This window comes from Phocoena sinus, chromosome 3, assembly GCF_008692025.1.
Source record: "Phocoena sinus isolate mPhoSin1 chromosome 3, mPhoSin1.pri, whole genome shotgun sequence".
Taxonomy (NCBI): Eukaryota; Metazoa; Chordata; class Mammalia; order Artiodactyla; family Phocoenidae; genus Phocoena; species Phocoena sinus.
In genome coordinates, this window is record NC_045765.1 from 70,319,103 (window position 1) to 70,345,619 (window position 26,517).

The 26,517-nt window shown below is 34.7% G+C and overlaps 1 protein-coding gene across 14 annotated transcripts in view; it reads right to left on the reverse strand.

The window, feature by feature from the left end:
• Nucleotides 1–26,517, reverse strand: part of CSNK1G3 (casein kinase 1 gamma 3) — a 141,297-nt gene that overhangs the window by 41,899 nt on the left and 72,881 nt on the right. For all 14 annotated transcript variants that reach the window (XR_004349119.1, XR_004349117.1, XR_004349118.1 and 11 more), the window contains 2 exons: nt 20,255–20,403; nt 18,494–18,728 (listed from right to left, as the gene is read on the reverse strand). Coding sequence is in view for 2 of the 14 variants with exons in the window: in XM_032626108.1 (XP_032481999.1) it covers nt 18,494–18,728; nt 20,255–20,403 (384 nt within the window). In the remaining 12 variants the exon portion in view is untranslated. The remainder of the gene's footprint in view (nt 1–18,493; nt 18,729–20,254; nt 20,404–26,517) is intronic.

Here is a 26,517-nt window from a genome sequence, read left to right on the forward strand (position 1 = left end):
TTGATACCAAAACCAGACAAGGATGTCACAAAGAAAGAAAACTACAGGCCAATATCACTGATGAACATAGATGCAAAAATCCTCAACAAAATACTATCAAACAGAATCCAACAGCACATTAAAAGGATCATACACCATGATCAAGTGGGGTTTATTCCAGGAATGCAAGGATTCTTCAATATACGCAAATCTATCAATGTGATAAACTATATTAACAAATTGAAGGAGAAAAACCATATGATCATCTCAATAGATGCAGAGAAAGCTTTCGACAAAATTCAACACCCATTTATGATAAAAACCCTCCAGAAAGTAGGCATAGAGGGAACTTTCCTAAACATAATAAAAGCCATATATGACAAGCCCACAGCAAACATCATCCTCAATGGTGAAAAACTGAAAGCATTTCCACTAAGATCAGGAACAAGACAAGGTTGCCCACTCTCACCACTCTTATTCAACATAGTTTTGGAAGTTTTAGCCACAGCAATCAGAGAAGAAAAGGAAATAAAAGGAATCCAAATCGGAAAAGAAGAAGTAAAGCTGTCACTGTTTGCAGATGACATGATACTATACATAGAGAATCCTAAAGATGCTACCAGAAAACTACTAGAGCTAATCAATGAATTTGGTAAAGTAGCAGGATACAAAATTAATGCACAGAAATCTCTGGCATTCCTATATACTAATGATGAAAAATCTGAAAGTGAAATCAAGAAAACACTCCCATTTACCATTGCAACAAAAAGAATAAAATATCTAGGAATAAACCTACCTAAGGATACGAAAGACCTGTATGCAGAAAATTATAAGACACTGATGAAAGAAATTAAAGATGATACAAATAGATGGAGAGATATACCATGTTCTTGGATGGGAAGAATCAACATTGTGAAAATGACTCTACTACCCAAAGCAATCTACAGATTCAATGCAATCCCTATCAAACTACCACTGGCATTTTTCACAGAACTAGAACAAAAAATTTCGCAATTTGTATGGAAACACAAAAGACCCCGAATAGCCAAAGCAATCTTTAGAACGAAAAAAGGAGCTGGAGGAATCAGGCTCCCTGACTTCAGACTATATTACAAAGCAACAGTAATCAAGACAGTATGGTACTGGCACAAAAACAGAAAGACAGATCAGTGGAACAGGATAGAAAGCCCAGAGATAAACCCACGCACATATGGACACCTTATCTTTGATAAAGGAGGCAGGAATGTACAGTGGAGAAAGGACAGCCTCTTCAATAAATGGTGCTGGGAAAACTGGACAGGTACATGTAAAAGTATGAGATTAGATCACTCCCTAACACCATACACAAAAATAAGCTCAAAATGGATTAAAGACCTAAATGTAAGGCCAGAAACTATCAAACTCTTAGAAGAAAACATAGGAAGAACACTCTATGACATAAATCACAGCAAGATCCTTTCTGACCCACCTCCTAGAGTAATGGAAATAAAAACAAAAATAAACAAATGGGACCTAATGAAACTTCAAAGCTTTTGCACAGCAAAGGAAACCATAACCAAGACCAAAAGACAACCCTCAGAATGGGAGAAAACATTTGCAAATGAAGCAACTGACAAAGGATTAATCTCCAAAATTTACAAGCAGCTCATGCAGCTCAATAACAAAAAAACAAACAACCCCATCCAAAAATGGGCAGAAGACCTAAATAGACATTTCTCCAAAGAAGATATACAGAATGCCAACAAACACATGAAAGAATGCTCAACATCATTAATCATTAGAGAAATGCAAATCAAAACTACAATGAGATATCATCTCACACCAGTCAGAATGGCCATCATCAAAAAATCAAGAAACAATAAATGCTGGAGAGGGTGTGGAGAAAAGGGGACACTCTTGCACTGCTGGTGGGAATGTGAATTGGTTCAGCCACTGTGGAGAACAGTATGGAGGTTCCTTAAAAAACTACAAATAGAATTACCATATGACCCAGCAATCCCACTACTTGGCATATACCCTGAGAAAACCAAAATTCAAAGAGAGTCATGTACCAAAATGTTCATTGCAGCTCTATTTACAATAGCCAGGACATGGAAACAACCTAAGCGCCCATCATCGGATGAATGGATAAAGAAGATGTGGCACATATACACAATGGAATATTACTCAGCCTTAAAAAGAAATGAAATTGAGCTATTTGTAATGAGATGGATAGACCTAGAATCTGTCATACAGAGTGAAGTAAGTCAGAAAGAAAAAGACAAATACCGTATGCTAACACATATATATGGAATTTAAGGGAAAAAAATGTCATGAAGAACCTAGGGGTAAGATAGGAATAAAGAGGCAGACCTACTGGAGAACGGACTTAAGCATATGGGGAGGGGGAAGGGTGAGTTTTGACAGGGCGAGAGAGAGTCATGGACATATACACACTAACAAACGTAGTAAGGTAGATAGCTGGGGGGAAGCAGCCGCAAGGCACAGGGATATTAGCTCGGTGCTTTGTGACAGCCTGGAAGGGTGGGATGGGGAGAGTGGGAGGGAGGGAGACGCAAGAGGGAAGACATATGGGAACATATGTATATGTATAGCTGATTCACTTTGTTGTAAAGCAGAAACTAACACACCATTGTAAAGCAATTATACCCCAATAAAGATGTTTAAAAAAAAAAAAAAAAAAAAAAAAAAAAAAAGAAAGAGAGTCACTGTGTACTACAGCTCCATCTTAAAAGATTCAGAACGTAACATATTAAAAGTTTTGAAAATACCTAGAGCTAAAAATGTTTAACTTTAGCTCTCCATTTCCTAAACTTGTATGAGCACAAAAATTCCACCCCACATACTCTCTATTAATATCAAATACACTTAGTATATTGTGTAACATATTTTTAAAAGCACTGTGTTTGACACACTCCAACAGTAATAACTCCTCTGACAGCACCAAAAATATGCTGCCAGAACAAATTGCCACTTTCAAGTTGCTATTGCTGTTCTAGTAACAGAATGTTATATAGCATATAACTGAATGATGATCACAGACCAAGACTCAGGGAGGTACTTACAAATATTTGCTGAGTGAATCTTTTTTCAATTTTTTGTCACTTAAGTTAAATATTTAAGTCTTCTTTGTATTTTAAAATAATACAAGACTGCTGACTAACACTGAGAGGAAAAAATAATACTTTAATATGGGGATGTTCATGTGCAAGTTGTTTCGTGCAAATGAACACTCATACTACCCAAGCAGTACTAAATACTTTAGAAAAAGCACGCTTTTCAAAAGATGGAACCAAACTAGGGTAAAAGGGTCAAAAAAGGTTTTAATTTTTACTATGTAATCTTACAATATTCTATAATTGTCTTCTGTAACACCTGCTACAGTTTTAATATATATGTTTGTGTTTTTATTTAATCAACATCTATCCTCCCATCTGACAACATCACAGGAGAGCAGATATCTCTTTGGCTCAATAGCCTCAGGGCCTAGTGTAAAGGCTGCCACAGAGCAGGCACTCAACGCATACTACTTAAATATATAAATGACTACTTAAAAACATATAAAACTAGATTAGAATATATCTCTTTTCTATAAGCATAGGGAAATATCTAGAAAATATGCATCAAATCATTAGTAATTAGTGGTATGAGACTGGAGGACTAAACAGAACATTTCAATAGCTCATTTCATATACTCAAAAATGTGATATAATGGGAATTTTTCTTATTTTTCATATTTTAACAATGTAAGCATATGCTATTAAAAATAGCAAACTTCCAAAATAAGTAATATAAAGTTCTTCTAAAAGCCATTAATGAAAGCAGGATGTGAATTCATGAAAAAAATCAGTAATGCCTTTTATAGCTAAAATTTCACTTTATTAGATCCTAGGAGTCTTAAGAATGAAAAGTCATGGAAGAAAAAAAATTATTTTTGAAGTCCCACTGAGAATCAGAATCACCTCTGAAACTTTTAAGAACCTCAAATGAGCAGGCCTAAGGCTGAACATTGATTCTTTGGGTATGACATAAGGTAGAAGAATGTACACTTTAAAAAGCTTAGCAGATGATTCTGAAGTACAACCAGATTTGATAATCACTAAACAAGAAACTTCTTTTACTTTAGTATAATTTTACATATAATAAAATACACTTATTAAAGGGTACAGTTTGATAAATTTTGACAATACACAGAACTAAGTACTGCCACAATCAAGAATTATTTCCAACACTCCAAAAGATTCCCTTTTACCCCTTGCCTGTTATTCTCCCCCTCCCCTGGTCTCAACCACTCACCCCTCTATAGTAAATTTGATTTTTTACAGAGTTTCACATGAATAGGATCATACAGTATGGACCCTAGTGTCTGGATTCTTTTGCTTCATTCCTGTTGTTGTATGCATTAGTACCTCATTACTTTTAACTGCCACAATTATTTATCCGTTCACTTATTGATGGACCTTTGAGTAACTCCAGTTTTGAGTTAATGTGAATAAGGCTGTTAGGAACGTTCTTGTACAAGTCTTTGTGTGGACATACGTTTTCATTTCTCTGGGTAAATATCCAGGAGTGGGATTACTGCGTCATATGGAAAGTGTAGGTTTAACTTTATAAGAAACTTCTAGGGACTTCCCTGGTGGGACAGTGGTTAGGAATCTGCCTGCCAATGCAGGGGACACGGGTTTGAGCCCTGGTCTGGAAAGATCCCACATGCTGCGGAGCAGCAGCTAAGCCCCTGCACCACAACTACTGAGCCTGCACTCTAGAGCCCACGAGCCACAACTACTGAGCCCACATGCCACAACTACTGAAGCCCATGCACCTAGAGCCCGTGCTCCGCGACAAGAGAAGCCAAGCAATAAGAAGCCCACGCACCAAAATGAAGAGGAGTCCCCGCTCACCACAACTAGAGAAAACCCATGCACAGCAACAAAGACCCAATGCAGCCAAAAATAAATAAATAAATTTATTTTTTTAAAAAAAGAAAGAAAAGAAACTTCCATACTGTTTTCCAAAGGGTTTGTGCCATTTTGTATTTCCACCAGCAATACATGAGACTTGCAGTTGCTCTAGAGCCTGTCAAACACTTAGTATGGTCACTCTTTCAAATTTAGCCATGCTAATGGCCATGAAGTGTTGGCTCACTGTCATTTAATTTGAATTTCACTGGTGACCTTTTTTGAATGTTGTTTCACATGTGTTACTGGTCATTCATATATCTTTTTGTCACATTTCCAAACATTTTACCCATTTTTTAAAAATTGTACTATTTGTCTCATAATAAATCTGTAAGAGCTGTTTGTATATTTTGGATATAAGTCATTTTCAGATATAAGTTTTGCAAATACTTTCTCTCACACTGTAGCTTGCTTTTTTCATTTTCTTAACAGTATCTTTCAAAGAACAGGTCACAAACATTTTCTCCTATTTTTCCTTCAAGAAATCCTATAGTTTTGGTTCTAACACATCTATGAATCATTTGAAGTATTTTTTGTTTGTTTGCTTTTGTTGTGGGGTAAGGGTTTAGATTCCTTTTTTTTCATATTGATGCCTAGTTTTCTCACACAGTTGCTTGACAAGGCTATCTTTTCCCCTTGAATAACTTCTGCACCATCCTCAAAAATCAATTGAGCTACTATGTATGGGTCTATTTCAAGACTGTATTATGATTCACTTATCTATGTTGATGCTAAGACCATCCAAAATAAGTAGAAGGAGAAAATAATGACAAATCAGAAAACCAACAATGAGAAAATGGATAACCAGTAGAAAAAATTTTTAAATCAAATGCTGGTTATTTGAAAAGTTCAATAAAATTAATCCCCTCATTAGGATACAGGAAAGAAAACACAAATTACTAATATCGGGGCAACAAGGGGACATCAGGACAGAGCCTACAGACATTAAAAGGATGATAAAGGAATATTACAAACTAACATTATGCCAATACATTCAACAACTTACATGAAATGGACAAATATCTTGAAAGCTACAAATTACCAAAACTGCCTCAAGAAGAAAATGTGAATAGCTCTATACCAATTAAACAAAATTTAATTTCTAATTTCTGATCTTCCCAAAATATAACCCTAAGCCCAGATGCCATCACTGGTGAATTCTATTAAACATTTAAGGAACAATACTATTTCTATACAAACTCTTTCAGGAAATAGAAGAGAAGGAAACCCTTCCCAAGTTAATTCATTACACCGTTACCAAAGCCAGACAAAGGCGTTATAAGCAAAGAAAACTACAGGAAATATCTCTCATCAACACAGATGCAAAATCCTTAAAAAGACAGTACACCAGACTAAGTGGGGTTCACCCTATGACTTTAAGGTTGGTTTAACTTTCAAAAAGCAATCGATGTAATTCTCCATAATTAAAGAAGAAAAGATATAAATCATAAGATCATCTCAAAAAATATAGAAGTACTTGAGAAAATCTAACATGCATTTATGATAAAAACTCTCAACAAATGAGGAAAAGAAGGAAACTTCTTCATTCTGACAAAGGCCTTCTATGAAAAACCTACAACCGATATAATTCTTACATGAGGAAAGGCACCCCTAAGATCAGGAACAAAGCAAGGGTGTTCACTCTCACATTTTCTATTCAATGTTGTACTGGAAGTTCTTGTCAGTACCAAAAAAGCAAGAAAAAAAATTAAAAGATATTCAGATTGTAAATGAAGAAATGAACCTATCCTTCTTTGCAAACAACATGATTTTTTATGTAAAAAAATCCTAAAAAAAAAAAAAATCTATTAGAACTAGTAAATGAGTTTTAGCAAGAATATAGGATACAAGGTCAACATATAAAAATTAATTGTAGGGGCTTCCCTGGTGGCGCAGTGGTTAAGAATCTGCCTGCCAATGCAGGGGACGCGGGTTCATGCCCCAGTCCGGGAAGATCCCACATGCCGCGGGAGTGTCTGGGCCCGTGAGCCACGGCCACTGGGCCTGTGCGTCCAGAGCCTGTGCTTCACAACAGGAGAGGCCACAACAGTGAGAGGCCCGCGTACCGCAAAAAAAAAAAAATTTAATTGTATTTCTATAGTAGCAATGAACAATTGGAAAATGAATTTGAACAGCAATAAAATTTACAACAGCATCAAAAAACATGAAACATGTGGGGACAGATTAATCAATACACAAGCAAGACCTGTATATTATAGCATATGGTTTTAAAGCTAAATGCTAAATGATATATAAATATAGTGAGCCCACCATATCTATGGGCTCTGCATCTGTGGATTCAACCAACCACAGACTGAAAATATCCATGAAAAAATAATTCCAGAAAGTTCCAAAAAGCAAAAATTGAACTTGCCATGGGCTGGCAGCTATTTACAAAGCGTTTACATTGTATTAGTTATTATAAATAAGCGAGAGATGATTTAAAGTATATGGGAGAATGTGTGCAGGTTATATGCAAATACTATGTGATTTTATATTAAGGGTTCCAGCACCCCCGGATTCTGGTATCCTCAGGGGGTCCTGGAACCAATTCATGGATACCAAGGGACAAGTGTACTGAGCCCTACAGTAGGATTCTTTATTAAGGAAAAGAATTCACCATAAAGACAATTCCTTGAATTCAATCCAAGGGGGGACTTTAGTTACCACAGTGACAATAAGCCATGATCGTAGGTGATCTTGCCGACATGCTTGTCTCAGAGAACAGTAGTAGTCTCATAACCTACACAGTATGTAAAAATTTAAGCCACAACTATGAGTTAGTAAAATAAATGTACTACTGAAACTTGGTCTGCTAATGCTCCTTACCCTCATAATTCCTTTCTTTGTGTTCTATCATCAACTGACAAATTTGGAAGTAAAATTTGCCAAGAAATAGAAGTCATGAGGAAGGCTTTCTCTTTGAAACACTGTAATGAAAGAATACATCCTTCTGGTTTTTAACAATTGTGTTAGATGAAAAACATTCTCCCAAAGGTAATATGGCCCTTATTAAACCCTGTTCCCATTTTTAAAGCACTTAACTACAAAGGCCTGTTTGAAAATGTATGTTTTTCTCAAAGGCAAAAATCCTTATTATAGGAACCCTTGCTTTAAGCAACTGAAACATTAAAAAGTGACAATTTTCTTTACAACAGGTACCATTAAAAATTATTTTAAATAGGTTCTCCAATAAATTTTAAAGTTATGTAAAGAGTCAATTAAAATTTTGCTCCTCAGGAATATATGTATCACATAAAATATACAACAAACATATTAATATCCTAGTATGTGTCAGTGCTTCATACAGATGATCTTTTAAAACTGTATCTATTCCCTGACTTCAGACTATACTACAAAGCTACAGTAATCAAGACAGTATGGTACTGGCACAAAAACAGAAATATAGATCAATGGAACAGGATAGAAAGCCCAGAGATACACCCACGCACATATGGTCACCTTATTTTTGATAAAGGAGGCAAGAATATACAATGGAGAAAACACAGCCTCTTCAATAAGTGGTGCTGGGAAAACTGGACAGCTACATGTAAAAGAATGAAATTAGAACACTCCCTAACACCATACACAAACATAAACTCAAAATGGATTAAAGACCTAAATTTAAGGCCAGACACTATCAAACTCTTAGAGAAAAATATAGGCAGAACACTCTATAACATAAATCACAGCAAGATCCTTTTTGACCCACCTCCTAGAGAAATGGAAATAAAAACAAAAATAAACAAATGGACCTAATGAAACTTAAAAGTTTTTCACAGCAAAGGAAACCATAAAGAAGATGAAAAAACAACCCTCAGGGCTTCCCTGGTGGCGCAGTGGTTGTGAATCTGCCTGCCAATGCAGGGGACACGGGTTCGAGCCCTGGTCTAGGAAGATCCCACATGCCGCGGAGCAACTAGGCCCGTGAGCCACAACTACTGAGCCTGCGCGTCTGGAGCTTGTGCTCCACAACAAGGGAGGCTGCGACAGTGAGAGGCCCGCACACCGCGATGAAGAGTGGCCCCGCTCGCCACAACTAGAAAAAGCCCACACACAGAAACTTAGACCTAACACTGCCAAAAATAAATAAATAAATAAATAAATAAATTTTAAAAAAAAAGAAGAAAAAAAGAAAAGACAACCCTCAGAACGGGAGAAAATATTTGCAAATGAAGCAATTGACAAAGGATTCATCTCCAAAATTTACAAGCAGCTCATGCAGCTCAATATCAAAAAAACAAACAACCCAATCCAAAAATGGGCAGAAGACATAAATAGACATTTCTCCAAAGAAGATATACCAATTGCCAACAAACACATGAAAGGATGCTCAACATCATTAATCATTAGAGAAATGCAAATCAAAACTACAATGAGATATCACCTCACACCAGTCAGAATGGCTATCATCAAAAAATCTACAAACAATAAATGCTGGAGAGGGTGTGGAGAAAAGGGAACCCTCTTGCACTGCTGGTGGGAATGTAAATTGATATAGCCACTACAGAGAACAGTATGGAGGTTCCTTAAAAAACTAAAAATAGAACTACCGTATGATCCAGCAATCCCACTACTGGGCAGATACCCTGAGAAAACCATAATTCAAAAACAGTCATGTATCACAATGTTCATTGCAGCTCTATTTACAATAGCCAGGACATGGAAACAACCTAAGTGTCCATCGACAGATGAATGGATAAAGAAGATGCGGCACATATCTACAATGGAACATTACTCAGCCATAAAAGGAAACGAAATTGAGTTATTTGTAGTGAGGTGGATGGACCTAGAGTCTGTCATACAGAGTGAAGTAAGTTGAAAGAGAAAAACAAATTCCATATGCTTACACATATATATGGAATCTTAAAAAAAAAAGAAAAAAAAATGGTCATGAAGAACCCAGGGGCAGGACGGGAATAAAGACACAGACCTACTAGAGAATGGACTTGAGGACACAGGGAGGGGGAAGGGCAAGCTGGGATAAAGTGAGAGAGTGGCATGGACATATGTACACTATCAAATGTAAAACTGATAGCTAGTGGGAAGCAGCCGCATAGCACAGGGAGATCAGCTCGGTGCTCTGTGACCACCTTGAGGGGTGGGATAGGGATGGTGGGAGTGAGATGCAAGAGGGAGGGCATATGAGGATATATGTATATGTATAGCTGATTCATTTTGTTATAAAGCAGAAACTAACACACCATTGTAAAAAAAAATAATAATAACATTTTTTTTAAAAAAGATGGAGCTCCAGTCATCTGAAGGCTTGACTGGGGCTGAGGATCAAAAAAAAAAAAAACCACCACTGTAGCTATACTCAAAGTGTCAGTAATAAACCAATAAAGAAACTAAGGCTCAGAATGGTTGTGACTAGCTCGAAATTATGCAGGATTTCAGACCACATATCTGGACTTCTTTTCATTTCATAAAACAAGGTAGAACCAATCAATTAATCAAATGTTTATTACAAACCTCTGCAATCCTTTTCTATTTAAAAATTCTACTCTTGCATCTCAACATTATTTTTCTCTTTTTAAAACTGATTTTATTCCTCATTTACCTAGCACTGTTCCCATTTCAACTGAATTTCTAATCAATTTTCAACAACAGAAAAATTTTCTGTTTTAAATGAGCTGAAATTTACCTCTCTGCCCCCCCAAAAATCAAAAGCCTCACTTAAAAGTAGGAAACTTTCTAATATACATGTGCATACTAGCAAAAATAAATTTACTACTGCATTTCCCTGCAAAAAAAAAAAAATGAGGCCAAAAGACATGTCAGTTAACTAAATAAAAACAGGCATGACAAGAGAGTTGAACAACAAAAACTCTCACTGAAGAAGGTTTAAATCATTATTTATATGTAACCAAAACAATAAAAACAAAAATTACTATAAGCAAATAGAAGTTTCACTTTATATTTCCTTCTAAAACGTTAAAAGGTACATTTCCTTGGCACCTCACAAAAGGAAAAAAAATCTTTTCCACAAGATTCACTGAGCTCATTTACATTTTTCATAATGACATAATTTGAGTTTTTTAGAAGTGAGAACACAAACCCAAAAGAAAAAAAGCACTATCATGCAAGACAATTCGCAGCAACAACCCAATAATCCAGATACCTAATCTAGCAATATCAAGAACTCAGAAAGAAAAAATACATTTCTGAGCAATGGAACTCAGAACATGCATTCATCTGATTCCTCAAGAAGTCCTCTTGAAATCTAGTTCTCTTAATTTAGATATAATTCCAGTAAGTTTGGCTATCAGGTCAGAAGAAGCAAATCAAAAGATGAGAAAGTGCTGCCAACAGTAGTAACAAAAAGTAAGCAAAAATACAGTTGAATGGAAAAAAATCTGTTAAAAAATACACTACTTCAAGACTTACTGTAAAGCTACAACACTCAAGATAGTATGGTATTGGCTAAGGAACAGACAAATAGATCAATGAACAGAATAGAGAGCCCAGAAATAGACCCACATAAATATATATATAGTCAGCTGATCTCTGACAAAGAAGCAAAGGCAATACAAGGGAGCAAAGATAAGTCTTTTTAACAAATGGTGCTAAAACAACTGAACATCCACATGTAAAAAAATGAATCTAGACACAGAACTTACACCATTCACCGTTCAAAAATAACCAAAATGGATAAGACACCTGAACGTAAAACACAAAATTACAAAGTTCCTAGAAGATAACATAGGAGAAAATCTAGATGACCCTGGGTTTGGCAATGACGTTTTAGATATAATACCATAAGCATAATACATGAAAGAAATAACTGATGAGTTGGACTTCATTAAAACTTCCACTCTGCAAAAGACACCATCGAGAGAATAAAAAGATAAGCCACAGGCTGGAAGAATATATTTGCAAAACACATCTCATAAGAAACTGTTATCCAAAATAGACAAAGAACTCTTAAAATTCAGCAATAAGAAAACAAACAAATTGATTAAAATGGGCCAAAGACCTTAATAGGCACCTCATCAAAGAAGATATGCAGATGACAAATAAGCATATGAAAAGATGCTCCATATCATATGTCATCAGGAAATTCAAATTAAAACGAGGTAACACTACACACCTATTAGAATGGTATAAATCCAGAACACTAACAATACCAAATGTTGGTGAGAATGTTGAGTAACAAGAATTCTCATTCATCGGTAGTGGGAATGCAAAATGGTATAGCATTTTGGAAGACAATTTGGGGGCTTCTTACAAAACTAAACACACTCATACCACATGATCCAGCAACAGAGCTCCTTGGTATTTACACAAAGGAGTTGAAAACTTATGTTTATACAAAAACTACACAAGGTTGTTTATAGAAGCTTTAGTCATAATTGCCAAAACTTGGAAGCAATGAAGAGGTCCTTCAGTAGGTGAATGGATAAATAATCTGTGTTATCTCCAGACAATGGAATATTACTCAGCACTAAGAGAAATAAGCTATCAAGCAATTAAAAATCATGGAGGAAACTTAACTGCATATTACTAAGTGAAAGAAGCCAATCTGAAAAGGCTACATACTGTATGATTCCAAGTATATGGCATCTGGAAAAGGCAGAACTATGGAGACAGGAAAAAGCCTAGTGGTTGTCAGGGGCTGGAGAGAGGGAGGGATTAGATGAAGCATAGAGGACGCTTAGAAAGTGAAACTACTCTGTAGGACACTATAATGGTAAATACATGTCATTATAAATTTGTCCAAACCCAGATAATATACAACACCAAGAGTGAACGTTAAAGTAAACTATGGACTCTAGGCAATAATGATGTGTCAGTGTAGGTTCATCAATGATAACAAATGTACCACTCTGGCGTGATAGTATGATAGTGAGCATGTGTGGGGACAGGGGTAAAAGAGAAACCTCTGTACCTTCTGCCTAATTTTGCTGTGAATTTAAAACAGCTCTAAAAATAATGTTATTTTTAAAAATACACTACTATTCAAATGCATTTTCTCTAAACTTTTTAAAATATACATACTAACATTCTCCAAATGATCTTGAAGGTGTCACTATATAATAGTAATCGTACAAAAATTATGATACTGAAATATCAAGAAAACATCAATTAGGTTTATCATACTTTGTTTCAAAAAGCAAGGAACTGTATAATACATTTTTAAACTGTTAAAATGTAATCATAAAACGTAAATACATGTTTTTAAACTGTTAAAAAGCTGTTTGGGAGACTTAAAGAGTAGGCCTCAGGATTGTAGCAATTAGCTGGAAATTATATGAAACACACCACAGAATGATAACACAGAAAGAAGGCATTTTTGTAACACCATAATTCTATGATTACTTCTCTCCCACTCTGAAAGCTTACCATTTAGGGGCTTGAAATATCATTTTTCTATGGAACACAGATTTTTCTTAACACTTACAAAGCAACTGGCAACTTATTCCTCAAATCCTGGTCTTTTTATTCATGAATACTCAATATTTAAAAATAAAAGACCATTTTATTTCAAGACACTTACTAAAGGGAAATACATTTCTCTTATTTACTTAATTTCAAATCACTTCAATTAAGACATAAAGGAAAAAAAAGTAATCCAAAGGAAGATTATAAAATGAGGTTCAAAGCACTTGACAAAAAAAAAAGCCTTTAAAAAGATATTAAAAAAGGATACTTGATGAGACACAATTAAAAATAACAATTCAACCTGACAGTACTAAAGAATGCTTCCATTAAAGCAGACCAAGGAAATCCACATCTGTCACATGCAGCTTTATTGAGATTTCATCTTGATCAGTGACTTCAGGAGGTATATGAAAGGTGTACAAATGAATCACTACATCTGCCTTCTGAACAGAAATCACCTAATTAAGATCAATAGACACACACCACAGGAATAAGGATGATAAATTCTACAATGTGATTTTACACTATTCCTCCATAATACTATGTTAAGGGACAACTCTTTCCTTTTCGAATCTGATACAGTGTCCATCTCCACAAAGGAAAAATACATATAAACCTGTACAAATGTTCCTCTGACCAAATTCTCTATTTTGAAAAGTTCATGTGAGTAGCAAGTCCTTGAATGCACAAGAGTGAATGAATGAATAAGAAGGCTTTAAAAGTAACAACCAAAGTTCAGATGAAAGGAAGAAATTATATATACACAAATTAAAATCAGCACTAAAAGGTCACGCTTTCACTGTTCTTTTTTCTTAATCTCTTCCTGATTCCTCACAAAGCCAAGTGCTCTAAACTCAAAACACCACTAAATATTCCATGTTCACAGCCATCTCAAACTTACAGAATACTTTAACTCTTTGGCACTCAAACTCACTCTACAATTTTAAAAAAAAGGAAATCACGTAATCTGTCAAATAAATGTTCTATTTTTACCCATCTACTCCCAAGTTCTACATCAAAACTGAGAAGCAGGGCTTTTACAAATGAGAGAAAGTAAGGATTAAAGCTTTTGTTCTTTGCAGTACTTGCCAAATAAATAATTTTTTGTTTTCTTCCTGAAAGAAGAGTAAAAAGAGAGTATTACAATAGTTAAATGCGATTTCCCAAGCTCTGAAGGCTTTTCCTAACAAGGACAAACATATCAGACTTATTTTGCCCTTTCTACAAATAGAATGTTGTTGCATTTACCATTGTAAATGGCCAGAAGGAAGTCGTGACTTCATGGCTCACAATAAAATGGTGGTGAACCTTTGTTAGTTGTTATAAAACAGTCTTAACAACTGCCATGAAATGAAAATTCCTCACAGACACTGTTCATATAAACACAGATGTGCCTGGTTTTAACAGAAGAGACAATCCTGAAAGTTGTATATCTACCCAATCATATTATAAATCTATCAGGAAAGTTTGCTATTGAAACACACTTGCCCAAATGCCACCTGAAATGTAAATACTACTGACTTTTCTTAAAGAAAGGCAAACCTACATTTTCAGGTATTTCAAACACCTGAAAAAATACCATGAGCCTACTATCAGGTAAGCTGTCAGGGGAAGATGCCAAGTGCTCTTTAGTTCTGATTGAGATGCAGAAGCAGGGAAACACAGTGGGCAGCAGATAGGTCTGGGGAGAATGGTTAGTGAAGAAGCTAAGACTAGGAGTTAGAGGTTGGATTAGATGACTTCTAAGGCTCTGGACAAATTGTGATTGTATTGTAAGGTACATCTGAGCAGTGACAGTGGATAAGTACCGATCAGTTTACATTCCTGTCTATTCTCCCTTATAAGAAAGATGTTAGATATAGAATCTAAAAGCATAAAATTAAGTTATTAGACTTCCTGTGATATAAAAACCAACCATAGCTTAAGACTTAGGAATAATCTATTGTAAACACAACCTAGAACTGATTTTTTTTAGAAACACACAAAAGTAATATGATGGGAAAGAATATGATATCATAAAAAGAATATCTCAATCCCTATCTCACACCATACAAAAAAATGAATTCTAGATGGCAGAAGAAAACACAAAATGCTCTCATTACAAGGGGTAAAGATTTCTTAGGATTTAAAAAGTAGTAATCATAAAAGAAAAATTTGATAAATTAGACTTCATAAATATTTACAACTTTTGCTCATCAATTGTCAACACTAGGAAAATGACTAGACAAGCCACAGACTAGAAGACAATGTCCACAGAGCATGTATTTGCCAAAGGACTTATATCCAGAATATATAAAGAATTCCTACAAATCAACAATAAAACGATGTACACAACACAAAAGAAGACATACAAGTGGTCAATAAGCACATGAAAAGTGCTCACAATCATTAGTCACAGTAAAATACAATACCACTCCATAAATTCACCTGAATGGCTAGAATGAAAAAGACCGACAACACCAAATGTTGTCAAGAATGTGAAACAAACAGAACTCTCATTCACTGCTGGTAGAAACAGAAAATGGTATGAATGTTTTGGGGAACTGACTGACAGTTTCCTATAAAGTTAGTACCTACAATATGACCCAACAATTCCAATCTTAGGTATTTACCCAAAAGAACTGAAAACATATGTGTGCTGGAAGATTTGCAAGGATGCCACAGCAGTTTTATTCATAATAGCAAAATACTGTTTATAATCAAAATGCTCATCAACGTTAGGATGGATAAACAATTTGTGGTATATTCATATTTATGCAATGGATTACTACTCCGTTGCAGAGGAACAAACCCTAATCAACTTAGATGAATCTCATACATATTAGACTGAACAAAATAAGTCATATGATTTCATTTATAAGAATTAGAGTCAGCAAAACTAAACCTATGGTGATAGAAATCAGATCAACAGTTGCTTTTGTAGACACTGAGGAACAGCAAGAGGGAAGTCTAAGGAGTGAATAGTGTTCTAAATCTTGGTAGACTTGTGGGTTATACAGCTGTATACATTTATTAATACTAATAAGTTATACACTCAAATGTTGTGCACACTTTACTCAATGTATATTTTACTTGAGTCAATTTATTTATTTATTTATTTATATTTTGGTTGTGTTGGGTCTTCGTTGCCATACGCAGGCTTTCTCTAGTTGTGGCAAGCGAGGCCTACTCTTCATTGTGGTGCATGGGCTTAGTTGCTCCGTGGCATGTGGGATCTTCCCAGACCAGGGCTTGAACCTGTGTCCCCTGCATTGGCAGGCGGATTCTTAACCACTGCACCACCAGGGAAGTCCTACTTGAGTCAATTTTAAAAAGGACTCTTCAATAAAATAAGAATTACAAAGATCGCAATTCTAGTAAGCTTGCATTAACACAGTGTTATCAGTTACCAATTCTGAAACTACATTCTGAGTGTCCTAGGCTTCTAAAAATGACTAAATATACTAGAGTAGTGGTAGCCAGATTTCTCAATGTTGGCAAAGGAAGATATAAACACAGAAAAGGGAAGGGAATTACAAATATGAAAAGGAGGGAATCCTACTTTGTGCTGTTAGACTGAAATTAAAAGTATCAGTATAAACTCATAGTTTTTAATAGATAGATATTAACATATGTGTATAAGTATATACACATGTGTAGGCGTATCTGTACGTGTACATAAATGTGTGTTGTATATACACACAAATGAGTATATATGTGTATATTCACACACACAGACATGTACACATTTCCTAGTTCTGCTACAGAAAGGCCTTAGAAACAATAACATACTAGGAGCAATAAATATACCTAGTGTTACAAAATCTTGGTTTCTACATACCATTATCCAATAAAGGAACCAGGGCTTCTTAGAAAAATGTTGTATCTGGGCTAGAGCCAAGAAACTGTAAGATAAGCCTGGAACAACTTGTTGCACAAGACAAGAAAGAAGTTTTCCAAGAATAATGAGAACATGCCAAAGGAACAGCTGAACAGCTTGAGAGAGCAACCAGTAGCCAAATCTGGGACAATCTGAGCATCAAAATAAATAATGATATAAATAATGATAGTAATGGACTATAATACATCCAGTTAAGAATCCATGAGTCCATGAGTCCATACTGATGTAAGTCAATAAATAAGGGAAGAAGGGAAAGCTTTTGCCTACACTAGAATGAAACTAGTAAATTCATAAGGAACGATGGAGTTAGAAAATCAATTGATATTAAATCTAGTGGGTAAAAATATGATGAGAAACAACATATTTACATAATCTCAAAAACTGACTTAGAAAATATTTTCTAACTACAAAGGGAAAATAAGAAACTTTTAAGTGGAGAAACTTAGCAGTCACTACCCTAAGCAAGTGATCAAAGCTACTTGGAACCAAGTGACATGTGCCTTCTGACATGATGCACTGAGAACACATCACTTCTATGATACTTGTGCTAAAACTGGATACCCAAATATAGTCATGAAGAAATATCAGACAGCTTCAAACACAGGACATGCTACAAAACAACCCGTACTCTACAAAAATATTAACTTCATGAACCATAAAGAAAGGCAAGGAACTGTACCAGATGAAAGGAAACAAAAGAGATAGGACAATTAGGTGAAATATGTGATCCTGGATTGGATCCTAGACCAGGAAAAAAAAAAGCTATAAGAAACCCTGTGCAGTTGATATTTTACCCTTTTTATAAATAAGGAACCCTCTTAAAAAGGTTAAATAATAGCTAGTACAAAGTAAACAGTACCTGTAAGATATGTATTCTCAGTATTCAATGTATTAGGCAGGTGGCTACCTCCCTGGACAGCTGTATCAAAGAGTTATAGTCTCAATCAAAAACCTTTACACACATTAAATGTAGTTAAAATTAAGTATTCTCTCATATTCTTTAATAGAAATAATTAAGTGGATCACCCTAAGTGTATCAAAGTTGAACATTTCAAGTAAAATAAAAAAGATATAGTGAATATAAGGATATCTGTCATTCATTTATTTTAAAGCAACTTACTTTAAAAGACTTACTATATGTAAATGAAAGTAAACTCTAGTTAGATGTGATAAATAAAAATTACAATAGAAGCGACTGTAACCTGCAAAAACTAAATCATAATAACAAATAAAAACCCACACTATTGGCGTACTGAGTTCAAACTTCCATACTTACGAAAGGTACACATACCTTTTCCTAAATGTGTGTTTATGCTCATATATCTAGCTGTTCCTGTAAGGCTCTTATGTTCTCTGTATGGTATGTGTTTCTTTGTCTCTGGATCAATATATTCCTTTGCCAAACCAAAATCTATAATATGAATAACTTGCTGGGTTTTGTTTCCTGGTCGTCCTATTAAGAAGTTCTCAGGCTTCACATCTCTGTATATCAAGTTCTTTGAATGGACATACTCCATGCGAGAAATCTTGATTCAAAAAAAAAAAAGATACATTTTATTTTAGGCTTTGACTAGCATAAAATAGTATGATAGAGGCAAGACAATTTTTACAATGAAAACAACATTAAGAAGAAAAAATCAGAAATTGTTTGAACCCTTTAAAAGAAACATGATATCACTCAATAGTCTCTTAAATATATGTCCAATTATGATTAAATATCTTTGCTTTTTACTATTTTGGGCACTTATATAGGAAAGTGCTTGAATTTTATGAATTCCTTTCTTATCAGGAAGTCTGATTAAATCAACACTTTCAGATGATGCTACCTTATAGAATTAAAAAGCTTTACTAATACAAAATCTCGAACTCAAAAATATAAACAGATATATACACAAAGTTGCAATTTATTCTTCCTTATCTGTTCAATAATGGAGAAAGTTTTATAATTACACTAAAGAAACTTAAAGAGTCTAGACTGTTAAATAAAAGAATTAACAGAGCACTTTGTTATCTTTTTTATAACTTGTTTACTTTTTTCCTTAGGTATTAAACATTTAAAAAGATCTTGAGACTAGAAAACTTTGGAATCCAACTCTAATAATAATATAATACATTTTTATTCATTGCTTTACACATTCTCAAATAATGTTTATTGTATAAACTGTCAGAAAACAGAACATTACAAATAATAAAAGTGCTTCATTTAATGATATTCATGGTTGACAATACAATGTAAGTGAACACAGTCACTCAAGCCATTTTAGTTTGTTAACAAATTTTGGATCATATAACATATACTATTCTATGACCTATAGTTCTCATTAACAATATATTATGAGCATTTTCCAGGTCATGAAACATTCTTTTAATATACACTTTTTAGTGGCTGCATATTATTTTATGGCTATTAATAATTTATCCAACTAACACTGTTATTTCTGTGCATTCGGGTTGTTTCCCACTTTATTATAGAAGTCTTTGCACAACATGCTTTAAGTACATCTGAATACTTCCATTGGATAAATCTGTAGAAGTAATGAGTCAACAGATAAAAACAATTTTAAGACTTCTGCAGCATACACTTACTGGCATTTATTTCAAAACTGCCTTAAAATTATCCTCTTAAGTTATTTCCCCATAGGCTCCCTGAAGTTTAAATGATTTATAAGACTTTCTCATTAGTTTGTTTCTTCTTTTTCTAGGCCATTTTAATTTATTACCAAGATTAAAAACCCATGTTTCTGAGGGTTCTCTTCTCTAAGTATTCATTTTTGACCTGAAAAGAGTGCTGGAAACAACTTAATTCTCAAACTGAGCATTCTGACCTTGAAGTAGTAAGATATTAATTTTTTCATACAAATAAAATACACCTGATTCAGTTATTTTAAGTTACAGTCATCCTAAAAGGACAATGATATGAAAAGCAGACATTTTTATTAGGTCAAATGCTGTGGAAGATAATGTCACAAAACTTTAAACTTTCAGTGTAAATTAGTGAACAAACGAACCACACAATTGTTCAAACAGCTTCAAAACATCCTGCTTTACTTACCAGTTGGATAGCTATCATGAGAACCGTTTTAAGAGAAAATGTTCTGTCACACAAATCAAACAAATCTTCCAAACTAGGTCCCAGCAGTTCCAGCACCATAGCGTTGTATTTCCCACAAGGGCCAAAATAGTAAACTTGAGGTATACCATCTGGAGGAAAAGAATAACAATAAACAATTTTTTAATAATTTTGTAGCTTCAAGAACTGCAGCAGTATTTTTATTTTTTCCATACAAACAATAAACTTCTCCTGATCCAGCCTCCTCCCTCCCTATACCTTCTCCTTCATGTTCACAGAGTAGCCTGGTTACACTTCTACTGAACGTGCATTACTGAGCTACATTATAAACAGTGCTTCATTGTTGGTCTCCACCAACCTCACTATAGAAAGGAACTGTGCCCTTGAGACTTGTATTTCCATGGCCTACAGAAATGCTTGGCACATAGGAAAGATCTTATTTTTATTGAACAAAGGAGTTACTGCACTCTTTCATAACCCTGTGGTAGGCATAATGCTAAGTTCAACCCCCAAGATTTCCATCCTCTGGTGTACACAACCCATATAATCCTTTCCCCGCAAGTGTGGGCAAGATTCCCAGATTTCACTCTTGTCATTAGATTATGTTATATGGCAAAGGTAACAAAATTAAGATCCCTGTTAGTGGAGGTTAAATTAATCAAAAGGGAGATTATTCTGTTGGGCATGACTTAATCAGGTAAGATGTTTAAAAAGCAAGTCTAGAAGTCAGAAATAATCAAAGCAGCAGAGCAGTTCTCCTGTTGACCTTAAAGACACAAACTACTATGTTGTGGAAGAGGGCCACATGCCAGGAAATGGTGGGCAGACCCTAGGAACTGAGAGCCTCATCACACAGCCATGAGGAACTGAATTCTAGAAATAACCAGTGAGCTTGGAAAAGGACTCAGAGGCTCAGAAAAGATTGCAGTCCAAGCTTACACCTTGATTTAAGCCTGGAAAGACCCTCAACAAAGGACAAAGCTAAGCTATGCCTGGACTCATGACCAATAGAAATTGGGAGATAATAAAGTCTCTTACTCTATGTCACTAATTACTAAATAAATCATTATGCAACAACACAAAATAATACAAACTCCAAATATAAAGTCTAAATACATAAAAATCATCCGTATTTTATTTTTAGAACAGACTCCCAATAAACTAACATATAATAGGGGATCATTTTATCTTACCATTGTATCTATTTATTCGTTATGAGGAAATGAACAACTTCCATCTTAAACGTCTCAGTTTTACTTATGAGTATTTTTTGTTTTGTTTTGTGTAATGATTTTAGAAAGGAAAAAATCTTTCTAAAATATACTAAAACCTTCCCATCCTTTTTAAAATAAAGAGTATGGAAAACATAATTTCACTCTGTTGTTTATTTTATCATTTTGCATAATAATTATTGCATGGGCAAAACAAAACATTGAACTAGAAGCCAGGATAGCTAGGTTCTTAGTTTGGCTTAATACTAACTATTCAACCTCTCAAGCTGACTTCAGTTTATCTATATTAGTAGTTTAGATAAGACCAGTTTTTCTAAAATGTGAGTATGAGAAAGGCAGCAGAACAGCTGAAGATAGGAAGGTAAGATAATATAATCATGACAGGGGTAGGGGAAGGAGACAAGTTCAAATTGTGTACATGGTCTCCTCCCCCAAAATAGAGATTCTCATACGCCCCCATGTGTACACATCACCACCCTGTACCACCCCACACCACACACACACACACACACACACACACACACACACACACACACACTTCCCCCTGCCACTGAGAATCATTATCTTCTTACTAGAGCCACTCATGTCATATTTGAGTCATATCTACCCCCATTATAAGTAAAAACAGATAAAAGGCTTAGAAATAGTGGATGAGAGACTCTAACATTTATTCAACTCTGAAATACTGATTTTAGTATGCTATATACATCAAGAGCCTAGAGATGCAATTAAGACTTACCAATAGCTCTCAGCTACTGAGTTTTAAAAAATATTTCTACAATGCTTTCCCCCTTCTATTCCACTGAAAGTGCTAACTTCTATGCTCTTAATTTAGCAATCTCTTAATAACCCATTTCCACTCTTTAGTTTGTCACTTCTTGGTCATAAAGATGTTCACCAAACTCAGGAGGAGAATGGATGAACACAGTGAGAGCTTCCACAGGGATTGAAATATAGGAAAGTACCAAAGAGGTTATAACTCAATTGAAAAATATACTAGAGGAGTTCAACAGTAGACTGGATGAAGTAAAAGAATCCATCAGTGAGCTGCAAGACAAAACAACTGAACTCATCCAGACAGAGAAGCAAAATGAAAAGTAGAATTTTAAAAAGTGAAATTAATTTAAGAAACCATTGAGACAGCATCAAGCAAAATAACATTTGCATTATATGGATCCCAGAAGAAGAAGAGAGAGAAAAGGGGCCAGAAAAACTATCTGAAGAAATATGGCCAAAAATTTCTCTAATCTGGGGAAGGAAACAAATATCCAGGTCCAGGAATCCCAGAGAGTTCCAAAAAAGATTAACCCAAATAGACATACACCAAGACACATTATAATTAAAATGGTATAAGTTCAGGATAAAGAGAAGATCCTAAAAGCAGCGAGAGAAAACCAACTTGTTACATACAACGTAAACTCCATAAGACTATCAGCAGATTTTTCAGCAGAAACTTTACAGGCCAGTAGTGAGTGGCATAACCTATTCAAAGTGCTAAAAGGAAAAAACCCCCAACAAGAATTCTCCACCTAGCAAATTTATCATTCAGAATTGAAGAAGGGATCAAGAGTTTCCCAGATAAACAAAAGCTTAAAGGAGTTCATCACCACAAAACTGGCCCTACAAGAAATATTTAAGAGATTTCTTAAGCTGAAAAGAAAAAGCACTAATTAATAATAAGAAAACACATGCAAGTAAAAAATCTTTCTGGAAAAGGTAAATATATAATAAAGGTAGTGGATCAATCACTTATAAAGCAAACATGATGGTTTAAAGACAAGAAGTGGTAAATTTAAATTAAATTCCAATAGTTAGTTAAGGGATGCATAAAATTAAGAGGTAAAATGTATCATCAAAAGTATAAAACACTGGGGCAGGGGCCTGGAGTAGTAAAAAGATAAAGCTTTGGAATGTGTTCAAATTTAATTTGCTACCAGCTTAAAACAGGCTACTACTTACATAGGATGCTATATATGAACTTTACAGTAACAGGGAAAAAAACTTACAGTAAATATACAAAAGAAAATGGAAAGAAATTTAAATATAACACTGAAGAAAACCACCAAAACACGAAGGAAGAGGGAAAGAGAAGAAAGGAACAGAGAGGAACTACAAAAACAACCAGAAAACAATTAACACAATGACAAGTACATACTTATCAATAACTACTTCAAGTGGACTAAAATAGCCAAGAAAAAGACAGTGAGGGACTGTTTAAATTAAAAAAAAAAAACAAAAAAACAGATCCATCTATATGCTGCCTACACAAGACTTACTTCAGGAGAAAGGACTCACACAGACTGAAAGTGAAGGAATGGAAAAAATTTCAATGCAAATGTAAATAAAAAGAAAGTTGGAGTAGCTATACTCATATCAGACAAAACAGACTTTAAAACAAAGACTATATTAAAAGACAACAAGGGCAAACATAATGATAAAGGTGTCAATCCAGCAAGAAGATACAACATTTATAAATGTATACGCATCCAGTAGAGGAGCACTAAGATATACAACACAAATATTAACAGACTTAAAGGGAGAAATTGAAAGCAAAACAATAATAGCAGAGGACTTTAACACCCTTCTTACATCAATGGATAGATCATCCAGAAAAAAAATTAAAAAGAAAACATCAAACTTAAATCACACATTAGATCACACGGACTTAACATATAGAACATTCCATCCAAAAGCACCAAAATATACATTCTTTTCAAGTGCACATGAAACATTCTCCAGGATAGATCATATATTAGGTCACAAAAAAAGTCTCAATATAAATTCAGAAAGGCTGAAATCATATCAAGCATATTCTCTGGCCACAATACTATGAAACTAAATATCAATCACAAAAAGAAAATAGTAAAAACCACAGAAACGTGGAAATTAAACAACATGCTACCAAACAACCAATAGGTCACTAAAGAAATCAAAAAAATACCTAGAGACAAATGAAAGCAGAGATATAATGTACCAAAATCCATGAGATGCAGCAAAAGCAGTTCAAAGAAGAAAGACCATAGCAATATAGGCCTACCTCAAGAAACGAGAAAAATCCAAAATAAATAATCTAAATTTACACATAAAGAAAACATAAAAAGAATAAATGAAGCTCCACATTCGAAGAAAGGAAATAATAAAGATCTGAGTGGAAATAAATGAAATAGACATTTAAAAAACAACAGAAAAGATCAATGAACCTAAGAGCTAGTTCTTTGGAAAGATAACCAAAATTGACAAATCGTTAGCTAGACTAAACCCCCCCAGAAAAAGAAAAAGAGGGGACTCAAACAAATAAAATCAGAATGAAAGAGGAGAAATTACAACTGATACCACAGAAATACAAAATATCATAAGGTACTCCTATGAACAATTCTACACCAACAAATTAGACAACCTAGAAAAAAACAGAAAATTCCTAGAAACATCCAAGCTTCCAAGACTGAATCAAGAAGAAATAGAAAATTTGAATAGAACAATTACTAGTAAGGAGACTGAAACTATAATTGAAAGCTCCCAACAAACAGAAGTCTGGGATCAGATGGCTTCGCTGGCAAATTATACAAAACATTCACAGAATACCAATCCTTGTCAAACTCCTTCTCAAACTCTTCCAAAAAATTAAAGAGGAAGAACACCTTCCAAACACATTTTATGAAGCTACCATTATGCTGATACCAAAACCAGACAAGGACACCATAAAAGAAAATTACAGGCCAATATCCTTGATGAACAAAAATGGAAAAGCCCTCAACAAAATATGAGCAAACCAAATCAAGCAATACATTAAAAAAATCATACACCATGATCAAGTGGGATTTATTCCAAGGATGCAAGAATATTCAACATCTGCAAATCAATCAACATGATACCATATATTAACAAAATGAAGGATAAAAATCACATGATCAGGCTTCCCTGGTGGCGCAGTGGTTGAGAGTCCACCTGTCGATGCAGGGGACACGGGTTCGTGCCCCGGTCTGGGAAGATCCCACATGCCGCGGAGCGGCTAGGCCTGTGAGCCATGGCCGCTGAGCCTGCGCTCCGCAACGGGAGAGGCCACAACAGTGAGAGGCCCGCGTACCGCAAAAAAAAAAAAAAAAAAAAATCACATGATCATCTCATTAGATGCAGAAAAAGCATTTGACAAAATTCAACATCCATTTATGATAAAAATTCTCAACCAAGTGGGTATGGAGTGAACGTACTTCAACCTAATAAAGGCCATGTATGACAAAGCCACAGCTAACATACTCAGTGATGATCAGGAATAAGAGAAGGATACCCACTCTCACCACTTCTATTCAACACAGTACTGGAAATCCTAGCCATAGCAATTAGACAAGAAAAAAGACAAGAAAAATTAATAAAAGTGATCCAAATCAGAAAGAAAGAAGTAAAACTGTCACTATTTGCAGATGACATGATACTATATATACAAAGTTCTAATGATGCCACAAATAAAACCTGTTCAAACAAATAAATGAATTCAGTAAAGTCACAGGATACAAAATCAATATACTGAAGTCTGTGGTTTTTCTATACACTAAGAATGAACTATCAGAAACAGAAATTAAGAAAATCCCGTTTACCACTACATAAAAAAGAATAAAATACCTAGCAATAAATTTAACCAAGGAGGTGAAAGACCTATACACTGAAAACTTTAAGACACTGATGAAAGAAATCAAAGAAGACACAAATGAATGGAAAGATATTTCATGCTTATGGACTGAAAGAATTTATATTGTTAGAATGTCTATACTACCCAAAGCAATCTATAGATTCAATGCAATCCCTATCAAAATTCCAATGGCATATTTCACATGACTAAAACAATCTTAAACTTTGTATGGAACCACAAAACACACCAAATAGCCAAAACAATCCTGAGAAAGAAGAACAAAGTTGGAGGTTATCATGCTCCCTGATTTCAAACTACAGCAAACCTTTAAACAGCACATGTTTGAAATGCACTTACCCACGGATTTTTTTCAATAACAAATACTAGAT